This window comes from Magnolia sinica, chromosome 1, assembly GCF_029962835.1.
Source record: "Magnolia sinica isolate HGM2019 chromosome 1, MsV1, whole genome shotgun sequence".
Classification (NCBI taxonomy): Eukaryota; Viridiplantae; Streptophyta; class Magnoliopsida; order Magnoliales; family Magnoliaceae; genus Magnolia; species Magnolia sinica.
The window spans coordinates 107,891,133-107,912,664 of NC_080573.1; the positions used below are offsets into that span (position 1 = coordinate 107,891,133).

Sequence of the window (21,532 nt, forward strand, 5' to 3'; positions counted from 1 at the left end):
TCGCGCTGAAGATCCGCACAAAGGCCCGTCTTGAAACGCGAGAGCGTTACTAGAGGGTCTTCTCGGATATCACATCGCATCACATACTCTTCAAATTTAGCGATGTAGTCAGCGGCAGGCATTGACCCTTGGCGTAAGGATTGTCATTGGTCAAGGAGCTTCTGACGGTATGAGAGAGGAAGGTACTTCTCCTTCAACTTCTCTTTCATCTCATACCAATGTGTGATAGGGGCTCTACCAACTCTCTCTATCCTACGCTCAGTGTTGGTCCAGAAGAGCTTGGCTTGACCCACAAGTTTCATCTTAGCAAACCGCATTTGACGGTTTTCCGACATGCTATACCACTCAAAGTAGTGGTCCATGTCAGCAACCCAGTTAAGGAATGCCTTGGGATCCAAACGCCCATCAAAACTCGGGGCCTCAACTCTCACACTCTTCATCGCACGCTCATCTGGATCATAGCGGTCTTGATGACCACATGTGGCTCGTGCCTCTCGCACCAGACCACGACCGTTACCACGATATCTATCCTCACTACCACCACGTGTAGTAGCACGTTCTTCAATGATTCCTTTCACTTGGGAGTACGCATCTTCACCTACAGCGGGGTTTTCCTTTTGGGACGCCTCTAGTTGCTCCACCTTAGTCATGGTAGTGGTAATTTGGTTCTCAAGGCGGGCAAACTCACGCCTTTGACCCACTTTTAGGGCGGTTATCTTTTGTATCAATTGAGCAAGTTGCTCAGATAACTGCTCGTTATTCATGGTAGGTTGAAGTCCGAAACCTCTACCTCTTCTCGTGGGCATACAATGAAGACTTGAACCAAACTCTACCTAACTAGACTACTAGGTGTTATGACTTTCAAGATGAATGCGATGAATGCAAAACTACTATGAACTGCCACAATTAAGTTGAAACAGGAAACAACTCAAATCTGGAAATTTTCCATATTAGGAACTTTCTAAAATTGGAAAGTTTCTAAAATTGAAAACTTTCCTAAGTTAAACCTAAAAATCAAAACCCTAATTTGATAACTCGATCTAGACAAAAACCATGCAAGCCTAGGCTTTGATACCAAATTTGACGCAGGACAACCCTAATTATGATGCATGCTCATGGACACAATTAAACAACGGAAATAAAAGGAATAAATGATCTAAAATTCTAATAGTAATCATCATAACTAAGAAAATCATAAAGGAAACATGCAATGGAGCGGGCCATCGCAACCATGGATTGTGGAATTCAATTACTACTTAGGTTGGATCCGGCGAGGGATGAGACCTCCGATCTTGCATGGTCACATCCAATCGATCAACGAAGATCACTAGTCCGAAGAACCAGGAAGTTTCTCGGATTAGGGATTTGAGAATTTGGGGGTTTAGGGTTTCGATCGGTTCTCAAGATTTTGATCGAAGAAGGATTAGCCAAAACTGGAAAATAGAAGGAAGAAAATTATTACCTTGAAGAAGTTGGAGGAGCACAAGAAGAAATTAGAAGAAGAAGATCAAGGGAAGAGAAGAAGCACCATTAGAGAGAAGAGAGGAAGGAGGCAACCAAAGGGTTTGCTTTTCATTAATCAATAGTTAAAATTCGAGTTTAGGGCTTTAATCCACTTAAATAAGCAAATAAAGACATAAAATTACTAAAATACCCCTAGGATAAGCAAATAAAGACATAAAATTACTAAAAGACCCCTAACTAAGTCAAAAACGCGCAAATAACATAAGTATGGGAAAGTTTGGGCGCTTGGTCTTCTTTCTCCAATCTTCCTTCACATGTGTCTTCCCTAAGTGGGGTCTTCTATATGTCCAATCACATGTGAAAGGTCTTCAGCTCCTCAATAGTCGCCTATCCACAAGGACAACACTTGTGGTTGGCGCTTTCTTCGTTGGTACACCTTGAATGCACTTGTGTCCGCATCAGATTGCCACATACCAATCAAACTAAAATGAAGATTTTATAGGATAGCTATAAGACTAGTCATGCTACATTGCACAGAATGTTGGCTAGTTGAGGAACAATGTATTCACAGGATGGTGTAGCTGAAATGAGGATGTTGAGATGGATGAGTGGAAAGACTAGGAAGTATAGAATTAGAAATGACTGCGTTCTAGAGAACTTCGGAGTAGCACCAATAGGTAATAAGATGAGCGCAAGTAGTCTTAGATGGTAAAAAACAAAATTAATCTTAAAAGGTTTATCCATGCGCAATGGAGAACAAGAACTATACTGGTTAGGAGTATGATGCAGGACAATTAACCACTTGCTCTAAAAGCTCGAACTGTTAGAGTATGGCGAATTAATCCCTTTATCTCATAGCCCAGGCCCCAAATCGCATGGGTTAGGACCTCGGCTGAACCCCCTTCGTGGGCCCCAAATCACATGGGCCGCCCACCCTAAGTGTGTCCCCGCATCCCACGGGCTACCCCACTCGAGTCCGGTGTGAAATGCGCATTAATCACCCCCGGTGAGGAGTCTTGAACACAAGATCTCCCCCGTGGGCCCCGAATAACATGGGTCACCCACCCCGAGTGTGTCCCCGCATCCCATGAGCTACCCCACTCGAGCCCGGTATGAAAATGCCCCTGCATTAATCACCTCTGGTGAAGAGTCTCAAACACGAGACCTCCCGCTCTGTTACCAATTTGATGCAAGACAATTAACCACTTACTCTAAAAGCTCGAACTGTTAGAGTATGGCGAATTAATCCCTTTATCTCATAGCACAGGCCTCACATCGCATGGGTTAGGACCTCGGCCGAACCCCCTTCGTGGGACTCAAATCACATGGGCCAACCACCCGAGTGTGTCCCCGCATCCTACGGGCTACCCCACTCGAGCCCGGTGTGAAATACGAATTAATCACCCCCAATGAGGAGTCTCGAACACAAGATCTCCCCCATGGGCCCCAAATCACATGGGTCACCCACCCTGAGTGTCCCCGCATCCCACGGGCTACCCCACTCGAGCTCGATGTGAAAATGCCCCTGCATTAGAGTAAATTGGTTCAAGTTGAAGGCTCTAAAAGGGGAAGGGGAAGGCCAGAAAGGACATGGATGCAGGTAGTAAGGAAAGATTTGATGACCTACGGTTTAACTGAGAATATGGTCCTTGATATTGGAATGGCAAAATATGATTCATGTAGCCGACCCATTAGTTGGGATCAATGTTTGAAGTATCAGTATCACTACAAGTTTCGTTGGTCAGGGATACAGAAACAATATCGATATTGCCGATAATATTGCTAATAACCGGAAATGCGGGGAAACATGGGGAAAATGGTGGAATTTTTAGCGAAACTTAAGGAAATGTTAAAATGTACATATTTGCATCTTTAGAAATAAAAAATAAAATAAAATTCATAATAATAATAATTATAAAGACTACATACATAACAAGTTTCCATTTAATGGGGCCTTAAAAGCACGTGCTATTGTAAGAAATCAGTCCAACCATCCCCTCTGGCCTATTTAACCATCCAAACATCCATTAATATTGCAAAATATCAACAACACATAATATTTCACCAAAAACTCATCAAAAATTGGAAAGGAAACAAAAGATTATGGTCTCAATAACTCACATGTTGTGATATCGATAATATCGAGATATTATTAATATTATCAATGACAAATTGAACACTACATAAAACCATATGCCCATGAAAAAAATTGAAATAATTTTTTTTTCTATTAAACAAAATTTTGATAATAACAATATGTTGGCGATATCATTGAAATATCGTCGATACACTTATGATACAAGCATTACCTAGAATTTACGTAGTCAAAAATATTGGTGATACATTGGCGATAATAATGCATTGGCAATACAAGCGACACTTAGAATTTACATAGTTAAAAATATTGACAATTACATTAGCGATACTTAGTGATACATTGCTAATACCTAGAATTTCTGATACTACCAGCGTTATCGGTATCGCTAAGCTGGAGATAAAGATAATATCGGAGATATTTCGATAATGTCCAAGATAATTCGAACACTGGTTGGGATAAGGCTTAGATTATGATGATGATGATTATAGTGTTTTGATAGTTATGATCTCATGACATATATGTTCATTTTTGCATTTCATTTAGCATCAGTGAGCATACATGTAAACTGCAGAAGGCATGCAACGTGCTATTTTTGAGGCAATCACTTTGCTTCATATTTGTTTTTATCAACTAAGAGATTTACTCATAATACTTATTTACAACATTTACATCTTAACAAACTCCATTCTTCAACCAAGAATTTATTCCTAACCTCATATCTTTCAAAAATAAAAATAAAAAAATCCTAACCTCATGATCTATCATGAATATTCTTACATCTCAAAAATCATGATTATTCTTTTAAAGGCTATTTTCGTAATTTTGATGATAATAGATGATGGTGTAACTAAAAATTTCTCTATGGGTTTATTAATATGCAAGCATGAATTTTATTTTACTAACGAGGGTTTTTGTTATGTATAGGATGGGCATCTTAGAGTTTTTGAGTGGCCAAGTCTGCGCATCCTTTTGGATGAGCCAAGAGCTCACAAGTCCTTCCGAGATTTGGATATTAGGTAGGCCATGAAATATTAAATCCCTTCCACTCCTAAGCTTGTACATATAAAATAATGCATATTTATATGCATATAATCCATGCACCTGCATAAACATACATGCATATCGTTTGCAAACCATGTGCAGACTGTTCTTTGGCTCAGAATGCCTCTCGCAAACCCACCTAAGCAAGCAATCATTGTCATTACTTGATTATTCTGTCTGTTATGCACCTGGTTCACGATGTTATACAATATGTTATGCTTTGCATTCACTGGACCAGATGGTTCAACTCAGTTTGATTGGATCCAACAAGTTTGGCAGTACAGTTTGCCAATAGGAGACGTTATGTTGCTTATTGAGAGTTGACCGGGATAGCTACAGCATTCTCTAACAGCCTGCAGATAGCTATTATATTCCATTAGGAGAGTTATTTGATACTCTGGTAGAGTGTGATTGTTTACACTCTGGAACTTGGAAATTGTACATGTTGCATACATTAACTCAAACTAAACTGTCCAAATTGTAGGAACCACTGTAGAGTGTAGATGGGTCATTACCCCAAAACCAGATTTGTTGACATTCATAACCTCGGATTTGCAGACACTTGTTTGTGAATTTGGACAGTTGCCTATTTTTCATTTTGACCGTCCATTATGTCCACTGATCCGCAGATTACATAATCAAAATCATTATAATTTTTGGATTCTTAGTTATCTATACTGGTCTCACAATTTGGAAGCTTTAATTTGAGTTACTTGCATGCCAAGTGCGTGATTTCTGAGTGCCTGCCTATCAGTCATCGCACTCTGCCGGAATATCTGAGTTTTTATCATTTCCCTTATTTTTTATTCTACATTGTTTATTGAAAACCCTAGGTTCTAATTAGTCAAACACTGGATATAGGTAGGTAAAAACAATAAATTGAAACTTAGTCAAGCTTGACTTTTGTTTTTCAAGAAATAGATAAAAATAACTATTATTGGTAAGTTTCTTGTCATTTTTCTTTGCCTTTTTTTCCTGTTAGAAACTCAATAAACTCCCCCTTGAGATAGATATCTAATTAATTATGCACTATAAAATGAATTATAAGTGAAAATAATCCTCGCAAACCTTTTATTTTGTTGGAAAAGATCAGTGACCTTTCCTCCATGTTTTTAAGGTTTACATCTTTTGTCGCTTTGTTATCTTGCTTTATGTGTATTTCCAATTAATCAGATACCAAAAGGAAACATTAAGTATTCTAATCCTTCTAAACATATACTTTGATGATAGATTTCATGTTTTTTTTTTTTCAGTAACTTTTTTTGTTTGTTTTTATTTTCCTTCATGTTTCAAATTTGGTGGATGGTAACTCGTAAAGTGTGCGCTTTTAGGGCTTGTTTGGATCACAGGATTAAGTGGTATGGAATTGCATTAGATAGAATTAACACCATTATTGCACAATGATTACATGTCTAAAAATACCATGGTATTTTGACCGTCCAATCCCACATTTGGGATCAAATCCTTCCCTAGGGAAATACACATTATTAAGTGAATCCTGCGTTTATCCTTAAAAAAAAAAAATAATAATAATAATAAAAAAAAAAGAAAAAAAAAAGAAAAAAAGAAAAGAAAGTGAAGCCTGCGTTTGGTGGACGATGGAATTGTAATCAACGGACCACATTTCACAATTGTTGTCAGTCACCTGTACACATATGCAACTTGAATGTCACGTGTAAAGGGCACATATGGATGGATGACATGGATAAAATACATGTATCAATGTGGGGCCCATAGATTCAATGGATTTCAAAATCTACCATAAATCCTACAATATCTACTATTGGGTCTAGATGATATGATATCAGGATTAATCCAATCCTTCCCATCATTTCCAAATGCCCTATGGAATTTGCATGGGACCAAATGCAATTCTATCCCACCCAATACCATGCACCAAACTGTATTGGGGAGGGTCTCTAGTATTGTAACTTGTAACTTGTAACCAAGGGACCATTTGAAGCAAGTCCAGATCTTATTGTTGCAAGACCTAGATCTCACATATCAACTAATAGGAAGAAGGGAGAGAGAGAGAGAGAGAGAGAGAGAGAGAGAGAGAGAGGATGTCTATATATTTCTTTAAAAATGATAAAAAATGGGAAACTGCCTTTTTCGCAAAAGAGGGTTTCACAAGCTTAGCTTTCACATTTGATTAGGAGGTATTTTTTATGATTATTTATAATGAAATGCCCCTAAGGCATTGAGCAATACCAATAAAAAATGGCCGGAAATAAGAAAAACGTAGAAATTAAATCATGGCATTCTGACTAATGCAATTAGCATGGACTCTGCGACAAAGTGCCAGGTCTCCTTGTTGTAATTTCTCATCACGGTAATTTTTTGGGATATATTAAAAATTTTGAGGTTTCTTGGGGGAGATACTGCAATGTCTCATGGAAAATAAAAATAATTTAAAATGCAGAAAACAGAAAACGTAGAGAACAAATCAGGTTTAAAAATGAGGAGAGGGATATCATGAGTGAGACAATAGGAGGGTTAGGAAACATGAGGTCTCAAGCAAGGTGTTCCGTAACGGTAACGGTGGCCGTAACGGCCACCACCGTTACCGTTATGATACAAGCCGTAATGGCCGTTACAGCCCCCGTATTGGCCGTTACGGCCATTTTTTGTTTTATGAAAAATGTACTTCCTGGACCGTTACGGACGTTACGGGGCCGTTACCGCACGCTTTTCTATAATGGCCGGTACGGCCGTTTCGACCCCGTAATGCGTAACGGTTATGACCGTTACCGTTACGTAACGGCCGTTATGGCCGTCACGTAACCGATTTGGAATACCATGGTCTCAAGAAAGTAAAAAGGTTTGCTGGTTTTGAATGACAACAGAAAGGATATTATAGGGAAGATATCTCGATATCATCGTGATACAATCTTTTTTCTGGATATCTTTCAAAAATATCTGCAATTTTCTCAATTTTATTGTTCTGAACATTCAAGGAAAAGATTGCTTTGTTTCAAGTAGCATAATATTTGTCAATAAACCTGGTACATTTCAGCACCTTTACCTGTATTTTCTCCTTCATTATTATAAAATGTTTTGGCTATTTGAGCCAAACGGAATAAATTAAAATGTATGATCCATACAAACCTCCCTACCACTTGGATACATGAAACATGCAAACACATTCGTGCATATTTTTGGTTTAGCCATCTACTTAACTTTGCACCTACCATAAGCATGTCCAATTGATGTTTCACTAAATTGGGTTATCTGCCAGCTTAGACTCAGAATTCTTAGCTTCAACGTCAACGGATGGTTCTGCACGGATATGGAAGATAGATGAAGGTGTCCCATTGACTTCATTAACTCATGGCTCGGTATAAATTATTTTATCTTCATCAACTCGTGGCTCGGTATAATTTATGTTATCTTCTATGATGGTTTTGTGTGGTTTTATATTTATGGGTTTGGCATATTTTATCTTTTTTACAGGATGAGAAGATTGAATGTTGTCGATTTTCTAGGGATGGGACTAAACCATTTCTATTTTGTACCGTTCGAGAAGGTCTACCATGTTTTGTAAACAGATTCTGCTTTTCCTTCTTTCCAGCTATATTCTATTTTCTGAATGTGGAATCTCAATGAAGCAGGTGGCAGAATGGTTACTGCAGTATGGGATATTAGTACATGGAATAAAATTGGGCATAAGAAGCTATTGAGAAAACCTATCTCAATTCTGTCCACCAGCATGGATGGGAAATATCTTGCATAGTAAGTACTCTAATCATCATTTCTGTTGATAATTGTTTATTTTTCTCAATTGATTAACCAAGTGGAGAGGCAAGTCTATCTGCCCTGTCTATTGAAATCTTAATATAGTCAGCATTGGGGTTTAAAGCATTATGTAGCAACCTTTGGGTATTTGAAATAGTGGTTAGTTTATTCTGCAATGCACATTATTAATGAGGAGCATATTGCCAATGTTACATAAGTTGTATCGTCCAGCTATGAATGCCCAAATTCCAAGCCTTCTTGCTGTTAAGAGATGAAGTCTTGTTTTATTATGTATAACCATAGTAGCGTAGTCCTCTGACAATTATGCATTCATATGCAGTCAAGTGAAGGTTAGTGTTTTTTTTATTTATGCATTCGTGTACAGTCACAGGTTCTGTATTCTGTTTTCATGTTTCTATTGACAGTCAATTCTTCATTCTGTGGATAGTCATGGAAGAAGCGTTCTGAAAAATCCTAATCCATCTCTAATCTTTCTTGTACAACAGAGTACAAGTCTTGATATCTCCCATGGTTGGGACAATTATCTTCATCATGCTTCACCTTTCATTCTGAGTCAGAGATTTACTTAATGCTTTGACGAATAGATGATCCTTGCTGTCACAGTCATGGTTTTTTTTTTTTTTTTTTGAAATCAAAGATTTGTTCGCAATTTTCAGCCAATGCCCTACATTAATGGAAGTGCTTGATGATGGGACTCCACGTTGATTTGCTCTAATAGCAATTTGATGCAATTTGAGAACCTCAAATAGCCTCAAAAGCAGCTTGGATCACAAAAGGAGAATTAAAGAAGCAAAAGCGTTGCACAATTGAGTAAGGGTTAGAGAGATCTAACAATTTATGATAATTAATCGAATGATTGGATTATGCAAAAACAACAATGAAGCTAAACTTAAAAATCAATGGGAAAGGGTCCAACGGGGACATCTCAATCGGAGTCAGAATGGAAATTGTCAAAGGTATATGGTTGTGATTGGAAAGGCTGTCAAAGTCCAATTTTGGTAAGATGATGGGCAGCATGCCAACAGAGTTATCTCATTGGACTCTTTTTTCGCATGCAGAAGGAAGAAAAAGTTCAGGACCAGTATGAATTGGTAGGAGGCGAAGTGGTTCGGAACATTAGTTTGCAAAGAAATCTATTTGGTGAATAATTGGCTCTTTATGTGAACTTACTTGGTAGATTACTCGATGTGTGTATTGATATTTCAGAGGTGGATATCCTAAAAATAAATAAAATCAGCCGAGGATAGGAAAATTTGGAGGTGGTCACCAAATGATTAATTCTCAGGCTCAGCCAAGTCTTTTTACTCTTTGTTGACTTCAATAGGAAAATTTGGAGGTAATCACCGAATGGTTAATTCTCAGCCAAGTCTTTTTACTCGATGCTGACTTCAAAGGAGCATAGGTCTCCCCTTTGTCCCAAACTTTGGATGGCTCATGTGCCCCCCAAGAATCAAAGTTCTTGCTTAGAGAGCCATGGCAAACAAAATCTTGACTTTGGATAACTTGAAAAGTGCAACATGGCTTTCCCCACTGTGCATGATTTTTGGAGAAGTGGTAGAGTTAGTCGATCATCTTTTCATTCATCTCTCCATGCCAAAAGAGGTTTCATATTCTTTCACATGCCAGTTAGGGATCGCATCATCTTTTTAATAAATTCATTGGCAACAAATCACGTTGATCGAGCAGAATTTCGACACCCTGCAAGCAACAGAGCAACAGGGAACCAAAAACTCGGAAATCAATCCTCCACGAGCGGCTTGAGTAGGAGAATTACAATCTCACAAACACTCAAACATGTACAAAATAATAATTTTATTTGAGAAGCAATAACGACTATGACCTTTTCCATGAGAGGGCCTTTTTACTAATAAATACAACCAATAGGAACTTACCACTTCTCTTTCACCAATCAAAATAAACTCTAGAAGTAAACAACCAACAGGAAAAGATTTCAAATACTAACAACCAATGAGAAAAGGAAATCCTAATTCTAATAACCAATAGAAATAGACCTAACACCTAAGCAAAGGAGTTGTGGTTCAAAATAATTACTTTATTTGAACTATATGCTTGCAAGATTGGGATGTGGTTCAAAATGTACAATCTGGATGCGGGAATGTGTTCGTTTGGTCAAGTTTTCAATGTTGGTTAATGGAGCTCCAAAAGGATTCTTCAAAAGCTCGAGGGGCCGTCACCAAGGAGATCCGCTCTCTCCATTTTTGTCTGTGGTGGTGGCGAAGATGCTTAGTAGAATGCTGGAAAAGGGAAGCTTAGCAGGGCTTGCCAACGGCTTTAGGGTGGAAATTGTTGACTTTCATAATTCTAACCTTCAATTTGTAGACGACAACCTCTTTTGTGATGGTGATGAGGTTTAGGTTCTTAATTTTAGGAAAATCGTCTAACACTTTGAAGTCATTTTTATTTTCAAGGTAAACATTCACAAAAGTGAAATATTGGGGATAAGAATGCCACTTGAACAGGTCAAACACCTTGCAAAAATCTTTAGATACAAAGCAAGTAATTTTCCATCAACATATCTATGCCTCCCCTTTGTTAGTAGGATAGACAATAAACCTACCATATATTGTTGTTCCATATATTGCTGTAATTAAGGGCTGTAATTAGGGGATATAGATGCTACTGTTATGCTGTAATTAAGGGCTGTAATTAGGGGATATAGATGTTGCTGTTATGCTGTAATTAAGGGCTGTAATTAGGGGATATAGATGCTAGTGTTATGCTATAATTAAGGGCTGTAATTAGGGGATATAGATGCTGCTGTTATGCTGTAATTAAGCGATATATTGTAAGTAGGGAAAATGATTTCTATATAAGAAAAGGACCACTCAATTGAGGGTCATTGAGCAAATCTGACATGGTATCAGAGCCACTCTCTGCAACCTTGTATTTGGTCTAATTTTTGTGGTTCTAGGCTCTGGTTTTCAAGGTTCTTGGGTGCAAGTTCTGGTTTGCAGTTTTTTTTTTTTTTTTTTTGTGCATTTCGAGAGAATCTAGTTATGGCTAACAACTCCAACTCAGAAGTCTTTCAAACTCAGTTTACTAGGAAGAATTTTGCTGTCTGGGAGTTTCAGTTTCAACTTTTTGTCATGGGAAAGGAGTTGTGGGGACATGTTGATGGGAGTGATCCAGCACCTACCGATCCTACGACGTTGGTTCAATGGAAGGTGAAAGATGCTCGCGTGATGACTTGGATTCTTGGGTCTATTGATCCACTGCTTATGCTCAATTTAAGGCCGCACAAGATAGCTAAATCAATGTGGGAGTACTTGAAAAAGGTCTATCATCACGATCATTCCGCCTGGCGATTTCAGTTGGAAACTGATCTTGCTGCCTATTCCCAAGGTACACTCTCTGTTCAGGAATATTTCTGTGGTTTTCAGAATCTTTGGGCTAAGTTTTCCGACATTGTGTATGCCGACGTGTCGGCCGAGTCTCTCTCTGCTGTTCAAGCAGTTCATGAAGTTAGCAAAAGAGACCAGTTTTTAATGAAACTAAGGCCAGAATTCGAGTCTATTCGCTCCAACTTGATGCACAGGGATCCTTCACCATCTCTTGACGTGTGTTTTGGAGCACTTCTTCGAGAGGAACAACATCTTCTTACTCAATCTTCGCTTCTGCAAGAGAATGTTGTCGCATACGCTGCTCAAGGCAAAGGGAGGGTTCGAGACATAAGTACAGTTCAGTGCTACAGTTGCAAAGATTATGGGCATATTGCTGCCCATTGTGCTAAAAAGTTCTGCAGCTACTGTAAACAGAAGGGGCACATCATCAATGAATGCCCAACACGTCCTCAAAATCGACCTGTGAATGCTTATCATGCTACTGCTACTGGCCACACTTCGGATGGGGTAACCAGCACTCAAAATCTCACTCCAGTGTCATCTTCCACTGCTGCTACACCTGCCCTTACACCAGAAATGGTGCAGCAAATGATTGTATCGGCATTTTCCGCTTTGGGGTTGCAAGGTAAGGGTACCATACATACTATACCCTCTCAATCTTGGCTTGTTGACTCCGCTGCATCCAATCACATGACCAGTTCTCCTAATATGCTTAGCAATGTTTGTAAGTACACTGGTTCTTCTAATATCAAGTTGCTAATAGCCATCGTTTACCGATTACTGGGGTTAGTGATATCGCACCATCACTTACTAATATTTTTGTATCACCTGGGCTTTCTATGAGTCTTATCTCGGTTGGACAACTAGTGGATGATAATTATAATATTCAGTTTTCTCGTGATGGTTGTCATGTGCAGGATCCGGTGTCAGGGAGGATAATAGCGAAGGGGCCTAAAGTTGGGAGACTGTTTCCATTATACTTTTCCATTCGTAGTATCATTTCTTTGGCTTGTACTACTGTCTCCAATAATTGTGAAGTATGGCACAAACGTTTAGGCCATCCAAACAATGTTGTTTTATCTCATTTGCTGAATTCTGGTTCGTTGGAAAAAAAAATATTCTTCTTTACCTCATGCTTTGTCTTTTGATTGTTCTACGTGTAAAATCAGAAAAAGTAAGATTCTCCCCTTCCCTTCTTCGGGGAGTAGGGCAAAGAATTGCTTTGACCTTGTTTATAGTGATGTATGGAGCATTACTCCTGTCATTTCTCATGCTCATTATAAATATTTTGTGACATTCATAGATGACCATAGTCGGCATACTTGGGTATATTTTTTGCGCTATAAGTTTGAAGTCTTTGCTGTTTTCAAATCGTTTCTAGCATATGTTGAAAATCAATTTACCACTAGCATCAAGACTTTACGATCTGATTCTGGTGGAGAATATATGTCTCCTGAATTTCTTGAGTTTCTTCGTCACAAAGGAATTGTTTCTCACTACTCGTGTCCTTATACGCCTCAACAGAATGGCGTGGCTGAGCACAAAAATTGACGTTTGTTAGATGTTGCTAGGACCTTGTTACTTGCATCTTCTGTTCTTCCTAAATTTTGAGTTGAAGCTTTAGCTACAGCAGTATATTTGATTAATAGGTTGCCTTCTAAAGTACTAAATTTCGACTCTCCATACTATCATCTGCATAAACAACACCCTAGCTTTCTTGACTTACACACTTTTGGCTGTGTCTATTTTGTGCATCTACCTCCGCATCAACGTCACAAACTCTCTGCGCAATCTGTGCAATGTGTCTTTTTGGGATTAACTTATCTCAAAAAGGATGTGTGCTATGATGCTTTTTCCAATAAATTTTATATATCTCGTAATGTCGTTTTCTTTGAACATCAATATTTCTTTCCTAGTTCTATTACATCATCTCCTGCAGTTTCTATTCTTCCTCACTTTGATGATTTGATGTGCCCTCCTGATCGCTTCAAGCCTTGTTTTGTGTATGAACGCCGTCGACCAACTCTACCCCTTCCTGTGTCTGATCTGCCACCTGATCCCGTTTTGCATCCTCCTCGGCAATCTTGTCGTACTTCTCATCAACCAGATAGGTATGGTTTCCCTTGTACCTCATTCACGGCTACCTTATCAACTGTGTCGATTCCTAATTCCTACTCACAAGCTGATAAACATGAGTGTTGAAGAAAGGCTATGCAAGAAGAACTTCAAGCTCTTCAAGAAAATCAGACTTGGGACATGGTCCCTTGTCCTTCTCATGTCAAGCTAATCTGGTGTAAGTGGGTTTTTTCTTTGAAACTTCGGTCTGATGGGTCTGTGGACCGTTATAAGGCTCGTTTGGTTGCCCTTGATAACTGTTAGGAGTATGGGGTTGATTATGAGGAGACTTTTGCTCCTGTCGCTAAAATAACCACTGTGCGTACTATTATCGCCATCGCAGCCTCTCAGGGATGGTCCCTTTGCCAAATGGATGTGAAGAACGCATTTCTTCACGGTGATTTATAGGAAGATGTTTACATGACACCTCCTTCTAGCCTCTGCTCGTCATCAACGTCGAATGTGTGTAAGCTAAAGCGCTCTCTGTATGGTTTGAAACAGGCTTCCCGGGCTTGTTTTGATAAGTTCCGGGCTACCTTACTTCAATTTTCTTTCATCCAAAGCCAGTATGATTCTTCGTTGTTTGTTCGTACGACTTCTGTTGGTATCGTTCTGTTGGTATCGTTAGTTGGTAGTCTCAATTATCTCACTATTACACGGCCTGACATCTCCTTTGTTGTCCAGCAAGTCAGTCAATTTCTGCAATCTCCTCGCCACCTTCATCTTGCCACAGTCCGTCGAATTATTCGATATCTCTGGGGTTTCTCTCACCGTGGCTTGTTCTTCTCTACTAGTACTCATCTTCGCCTTGTGGCTTTTAGTGATACTAATTGGGCAGAATGTCCTGATACTTGCCGGTATGTCATCGGGTGGTATATGTTTCTTGGTGATTCACTTATCTCTTGGAAGAGTAAGAAACCGGATCGTGTTTCCAAATCTTCGACCGAGTCCGAGTACCATGCCATGTCGGCAGCCTGCTCGGAGATTACGTGGCTCCGTGGCTTACTTGTTGAAATAGGTTTTCCTTAGTCTACTTTCACTCCTCTTCATGCTGATAATACGAGTGCTATTCAGATCGCTACCAATCCCGTCTATCACAAGCGTACCAAACATATCGAGGTGGACTGGTATTCTATTCGGGAAGCTGTTGATACTCGGGTTATCTCTCTTCCACATGTCTCAAGCGACCTTCAGATAGCGGATGTCTTCACCAAAGCTATGACACGACTACGTCATCAATTTCTTGTTGGCAAATTAATGCTTCTTAATCGACCAACATCAATTTGAGGGGGGATGTTAGTAGGATAGACAACAAACCTACCATATATTGTTGTTCCATATATTGCCGTAATTAAGGGCTGTAATTAGGGGATATAGATGCTGTTGTTATGCTGTAATCAAGGGTTGTAATTAGGGGATATAGATGCTGCTGTAATTAAGAGATATTATGCTGTAATTAGGGGATATAGATGCTGCTGTTATGCTGTAATTAAGGGCTGTAATTAGGGGATATAGATGCTGCTGTTATGCTGTAATTAAGGGTTGTAATTAGGGGATATAGATGCTGCTGTTATGCTGTAATTAAGGGCTGTAATTAGGGGATATAGATGCTGCTGTTATGCTGTAATTAAGGGTTATAATTAGGGGATATAAATGTTGATGTTATGCTGTAATTAAGGGATATATTGTAAGTAGGGAAAATGATTTCTATATAAGAAAAGGACCACTCAATTGAGGGTCATTGAGCAAATTTAACACCCTTGTGCATCGGAAAGCTGACAAATTATTTATCGGACAAGGTTAGTGAGAGAATAAAAAACAAGCTTTCAAGTTGGAAGAGAAGATACCTTTCATTGTGAGGCAGAATTAATTATGTTGACAAAGGTGGCTTTGTCCAATATGTTGATCTATTGCATATCTCTATTCCAACGTCCCATCAATATGTTGGACGGAATTGATAGAATATGTCACAATTTCCTATGGCAAGGTTCACATGACAAGTGAAAAATCCACTTAATGTAGTGAAGTGACAAATGCAAACCAACTCGGAGGGAGGAGCTAGGATAAGAAATCTTAAAGTAATGAATATGGCCCTCTTAGGTAAATGTTGTGGAGATTCGAATTGGAGGATGTTGTTGTTGGGAAGGGGTGATAGAGTTGAAATATGGGAAAGTGCAAGGGGGATGGTTTACAAAGGAATCATCTCGGTATAGAGCCTCCGCGGCTTGGAAAGCGATATCTAGAATGGTTGGCAAATTCAAGAGAGGTGCTTCTTTCTCAGTAGGTGATGGATCTTGCATAAACTTTTGGTCGGACACTTGTACTAATAGATGTCTTCGTGAGCTATTTCCTAGTCTAGCTAATATTTCACTAGATAAGGAGAGGCTCATGATTATGCTTGCTTTGAAAGGGTGGGGGTCATGTGGTTTGGGATCCTTTGTGTTGAAGGAACTTTCAAACAATGAGTCAAAGGATATGATCAGGCTTTTGGAGCTTTTTTACTCGAAGTGGATATCCCTTAAGGGGGTGTTTGGTGCATGGGATTAGGTGGGATGGAATTGTCACAATGTAATGATTATGGGGTGTCGCGTATTTTCGGTGGATTAGGAGTAACACACCAAACCTCATCTCCATGTTTGGAATGTATAGTTTCGGCACAATGATCCAGAGATATTAAGAATACATGTTTGGATGTTACATTTGTAGAGATAGTTTTTGGAAGCGGATTGCATGGAGTGTCGCACACCACCAACTTTTGTGGTGTGTTTACATCACCAAGTTCTATGAACCCCACCATGATATATGTGTTATATCTACACCGTCTGTCAATTTGGTTAGATCAGTTTAGATCATGAGCACAAAAATGAGGCAAATCCAAAGCTTAAGTGGACCACACCACAAAAAGCAGCGGGAGCAATGATTCCTACCGCTGAAACCTTAATAGGCCCACCATGATGTTTATTTGTCATCCAACCTGTTCATGAGGTCACATAGACCTGGATGAAGGGTTAAAAGCAAATATCAGATTGATACAAACCTTTCGTGGCTCCCAAGACGTTTTCAATGGTAAACATTCAATCCCCACTACCTTTTGAGGTGTGGTCCACTTGAGCATTGGATCTATCTCTTTTTTTGGTCCAAGGCCTAAAATGATCTCGTAAAATGGATGGACGGTGTGGATATAACACATTCGTCATGGTGACATACCATGCAACACGTCATCGAAATTCTCTCTAAATGTTTGCCGATGGATATGGCGGTGAATATTGCAAATCCAAATAGATACAGCAGATCCCTCTTCAATCCTCAATGCTTTGGCACGGTTTCCAAAGCTTCAAACTATCACCAAAGGACTACCTGACCAAACACAAGTTTCGGCTTAAAACGTGGGATTAGAAAGTCTATCCCATCTAATATGTTCTAATACGATGAACCAAACAGGCCCTAATGCCCTAGATACATGGGTGTGGAAATGGGAGAAGAATGGAAGATTCTTAATTTGGTCATTCCATGAAGCTATCTTGGTTTCAGGTGGGAGGGCCATGGGGGACCTAGTGGAGGTGGTTTGGCTCTATAAAGGCCCTCCAAGGGTAGTGGCTTTCGCTTGGTTAGTGGGGAAGAATAGGGTGCTCGGTGGATAACCTTCAAAAGAGGCATATGATCATCCCCAATGCATGCATATGTGTTTGCAGAGTGTAGAATCCATGGACCACCTATTTATTTATTGCTCCTTCGCGAGAGCGATTTGGGACTGCTTTCTAGATCTGCTTCAATGTTGTTGGGTGATGCCGGGATCTATAGAAGCTCGTCTCTCATCATGGCATGGGGGTGGGATATGTCATAGAGGGAGAATTCTCTTGAGATTATCTTTTGTGGCAGTTATGTGGTCGATTTGGACTAAACGCAATGCGAGGTGCTTCTGCAATCGCCAGAAATCCCCCAAAGAGATCTTCAGGAAAGCTAAGTTGAACGTCATTTCTTGGGCTTTGACTCTCTCTCCCTTTCAATCTGTTCCTTATTTTCATTCCTTTTGGTTTTGTTTGTAATTTGTGAGGATTTCTCTTCCTCCCTATTGATAAATTCGTGGGATAAAAAAAAACAACTACAATAACAATGATAATGATGATGATGATGATATTATCATCATCATTGTTGTTGTTGTTGTTACTGCTGCTGTTGGTGTTGCTGTTGCTGGTGGTGGTGGACTACCAGGTAATGAACTGGGAAATCAACCGGGCAATTCTCTAAATGGATGAAATTTAGTAGGGTTTTTTTAGGGGTTTTGGCACAAAGTTCATTCATTGTATCTTGTTCTAGTTAATCATTTTATACATCCATTAGTGCAGTTTATGCTGCTGAATTGTTGACAAGCATGGAATGGAATCTTTACTCTTATCTTGTCAAATTGTCATGGAACAGTGTTTTTGAGCTAGGAACATGGACAAGATTTCATATTTTTGCTTTGCATGTAATACGTAGCGCATTTGACTTGTGAACATGCCATGAATGTGACAGCTAAACTTACTTATGCAGTGGAAGCAACGATGGTGATCTGTGTGTGGTTGAAGTAAAGAAGATGGAGATTTGCCACTTGAGCAAGAATCTTCATCTTGGTACATGCATTTCATCAACAGAGTTCTGTCCCAGTGAAAGGTAACTTGCATTCTAGACATACTTCCAGTTGTAGGAATAGTTGTCTACCTTATTGCTATTTATTTTATTCTTTAAATATGAAAATCATTTTCAATAGGGATTACAGATGTTGATGATATTTTAGAAGTTAACAAATTCAGAACGAGAATATTTGAAGAAAATTTAAAGAAGGAAACAATTGACATATAATCATAAATTGTCCATTTTAGTCAACGATTGTAGATTATTCTCTCTGATTGGCTGCAAGTTATACATTTTAAAGCATCAGGAACAGAAAATCCTAGGCTACCATGAAAACATTCATGTCATCATGTGTGGAATTGTGGCTTGCTGAATTTGAAGACTGAAGATTTCAAAAATGCAACTACAGATTGCTCCAGGGTACTTCTCAAACTTGATTGATATGTAAATCTTAGGTGGACTTAGTTCACAGTATGAGTCAAAATCCTGACAAGGTATTTATTGTCAAGTGCTTTGCTCAATTTCAGACCTTCACTAGACTCAAATTCCGTGCCAAATCTCCAAAGTGCCACGGATACATTTTCAATGCTAAATTAGGACTGCTCTGTGCTGAATCTGGAATCGCTGACATTTTTCAGTCTGACTGGCATTGTGAGCAGTACACCATAGAATCTGTACCCGAAAGAAATGCAGGGACAAAGTTCCATTGTGTTGTATATCAACTATGCCATCGAGTCTAGCATGTAGGAATAATGCCTGTACTTGCAGATTTTATCAATGGACATTAGAAAAAGAAAAACTCAAGAAAGTAAAAGGAAGAAAAATAGGAAAGAAAGAAAGAAAAAAAAAGGGTTTCTTGACATTTTAGGGCCTTTCTAGTTGGCACCTTACAATTACTGCTACTATTTTTATTTTCAAGGCTTTCTGCCCATTTTTGCAGAACTAGCAAGCACTATTAGTGTGTTTGGTAAATGAACTCATTCTTTCAGAATGAATCAGCCCCTTAATCCTGTCCCAAGTAAATAGCACATGACCTGTTTTTTTACTTTAAAAAAGAAAAGTTCTGTTAGCCATGTTTCTCTCTGACAAGATGTTCTTGAGATCGTGTAAGTTGTGTGTCATCGTAGAAAGGTGATACGAGGTTATTCTGGTGATTAAACATCTAGTGATTATAGGATTAGCATGCGGGGCTCATTTTCAGTGGTCCATACCGTTGATCAAATGTATCTTGCTGTATATTAGGGATGTATATGATATCTTCCAGATTGGACACTCTTAATTCTATATTGGTGGCCAACAAATGTATAGACAAAGTACAACAACCCTCATTCAATTGAGAGAACTCCAAATATTGAAGGTTAATGATCCTCAAATCTGATGAGATCCATCAAGTCAACGATTGGATCACAAAACAATGGGCCCACTCTCAGATGATCATGTGTGCCACGTATTCAGAATGACGTGGAAGCGGTGAATCTGTTCCCTAGAACAAATGTTGTCCTCCCAAACAACACAGTTTAGAAAAAACAATAAAACAAAGAGGTCAATCAAACATTATTTTAAGAGGAAATAAATTTTCAAGAATTGATACCCCATGATATCAGTTCCATGGATATGGTTTTTATTATTATTATTATTATTTTAAAGGGAGGATTGTTGACCAAATGGGCCCTTATCCATAAGGGGGTGTTTGGCGTGTGGGATTAAATTGTATTAGAGTGGATTTGATGGGATAGGTTTCGAAAATCTAGCCAACCTTGCGTTTGGGACGAGGGATTAAAACACCTTTCACCTAGGATTTTGTGCCGACTCCTTTTCCCATCCACCAAGGAATAGCGACCGACAAAAGAGGGATTGCCACAGTCCACTACAGGATATGCCTCCATTTCCACTGGATACGGAAGGCCGTCGTCTCTCTCGTTCCTGGAGAGTTCCCTCTGCCATCTCCCATTGAGAAAGTTCCTGGAGAGGTCCCTCTGCCATCTCCCACTAAGAAAGTTCTCTCGTCGAGAAACGAAGATGTGTTTGGGCGTTTGAAGTCCAAGAGGACTAGAATCATGTTGTATTGAGAAAGGGATTTTGGGATTTCTTCATTCGAGGAGATTGGCTATCTCATTTCTCTCTCGTCTCACTGCAAGTGTTTGTCACTATGGTTTCAGAGGGTACTGCTCTGTGCTAACACTCGAATCGCCGCCTCTGCCTATGTGATTGGATTCTGCCTCAACGTCATTCCCTCTTCCCTACAGAGCATTATCCAGCAATCGCGGGCTACCAACAGCTTCAGTAGGCAATCCACGTCCGACCACCGGACTCTAGAGATGTGGCTGGGTCAAAGACGAACCCACTGTTCATCGTGTGGGTTGGTGTTTTGTTCACACATCCCCACCCAAACACAAGGGTTTCAGTAATCCACTGACGAATTGCATTTCCAAGCACGGTAACCATTAGAATCGATGGTTTGGGTGGGATTCTCCTCCGTTCCAAACATGGAATGGAATTAGGTGGTATTCCACCAATTCCACAACAATCTGCCCACAGTGGTAATTACACCCTGTAAATTCCATCCCAGCTAATGCCTCTTAATTCCATGCGCCAAACACGCCCTAAGCATTTCAGGCCTGAAGAGTCTCATGAAGGAATACGACCCCTTGTTTTCTTGGATTTTGAAGGTCCATGCGTTGAGTAATGGTGGTGAGAAGGGAAATTGAGGATTTTGGTGTGTAAAGAAAATTCTTGGTTCATGAGATGTATTTATGTAGGAACCATTTGTGTTCTGTCTTGCTAAAGGCCTTCCAATGGTAAATGGTTAGAATGTAGTATTTAAGAGGCAAAATAGAAGCAAGAAAGATGAAGATTTGAAGCAGCATCTATGTGATAACACTCATAGTTTTGGGACATTCCAATTGATTACTTTTGATTTTGGTGCTTGAGATTGAAGGCAATTGTTCTTGGACATCCAATGAAACATTGTATACTAAAGAACCAGCGGTTGTATTGGTTTCACACACACACACACACACACCAAAAGGGGAATGACAGGACATGTAGCCAACCCCAATTATTTGGGATAAGGCTTAGATAA

At 39.4% G+C, this 21,532-nt stretch overlaps 1 protein-coding gene across 1 annotated transcript in view; it reads left to right on the forward strand.

Annotated features, from left to right (window-relative positions):
• LOC131253381 (SEC12-like protein 1) overlaps nt 1-21,532 on the forward strand; it is a 46,215-nt gene that overhangs the window by 17,303 nt on the left and 7,380 nt on the right. The window contains exons 4-8 of the mRNA XM_058254344.1: nt 4,487-4,578; nt 7,842-7,941; nt 8,057-8,129; nt 8,215-8,335; nt 18,370-18,489. Coding sequence (XP_058110327.1) covers nt 4,487-4,578; nt 7,842-7,941; nt 8,057-8,129; nt 8,215-8,335; nt 18,370-18,489 — 506 coding nt within the window. The remainder of the gene's footprint in view (nt 1-4,486; nt 4,579-7,841; nt 7,942-8,056; nt 8,130-8,214; nt 8,336-18,369; nt 18,490-21,532) is intronic.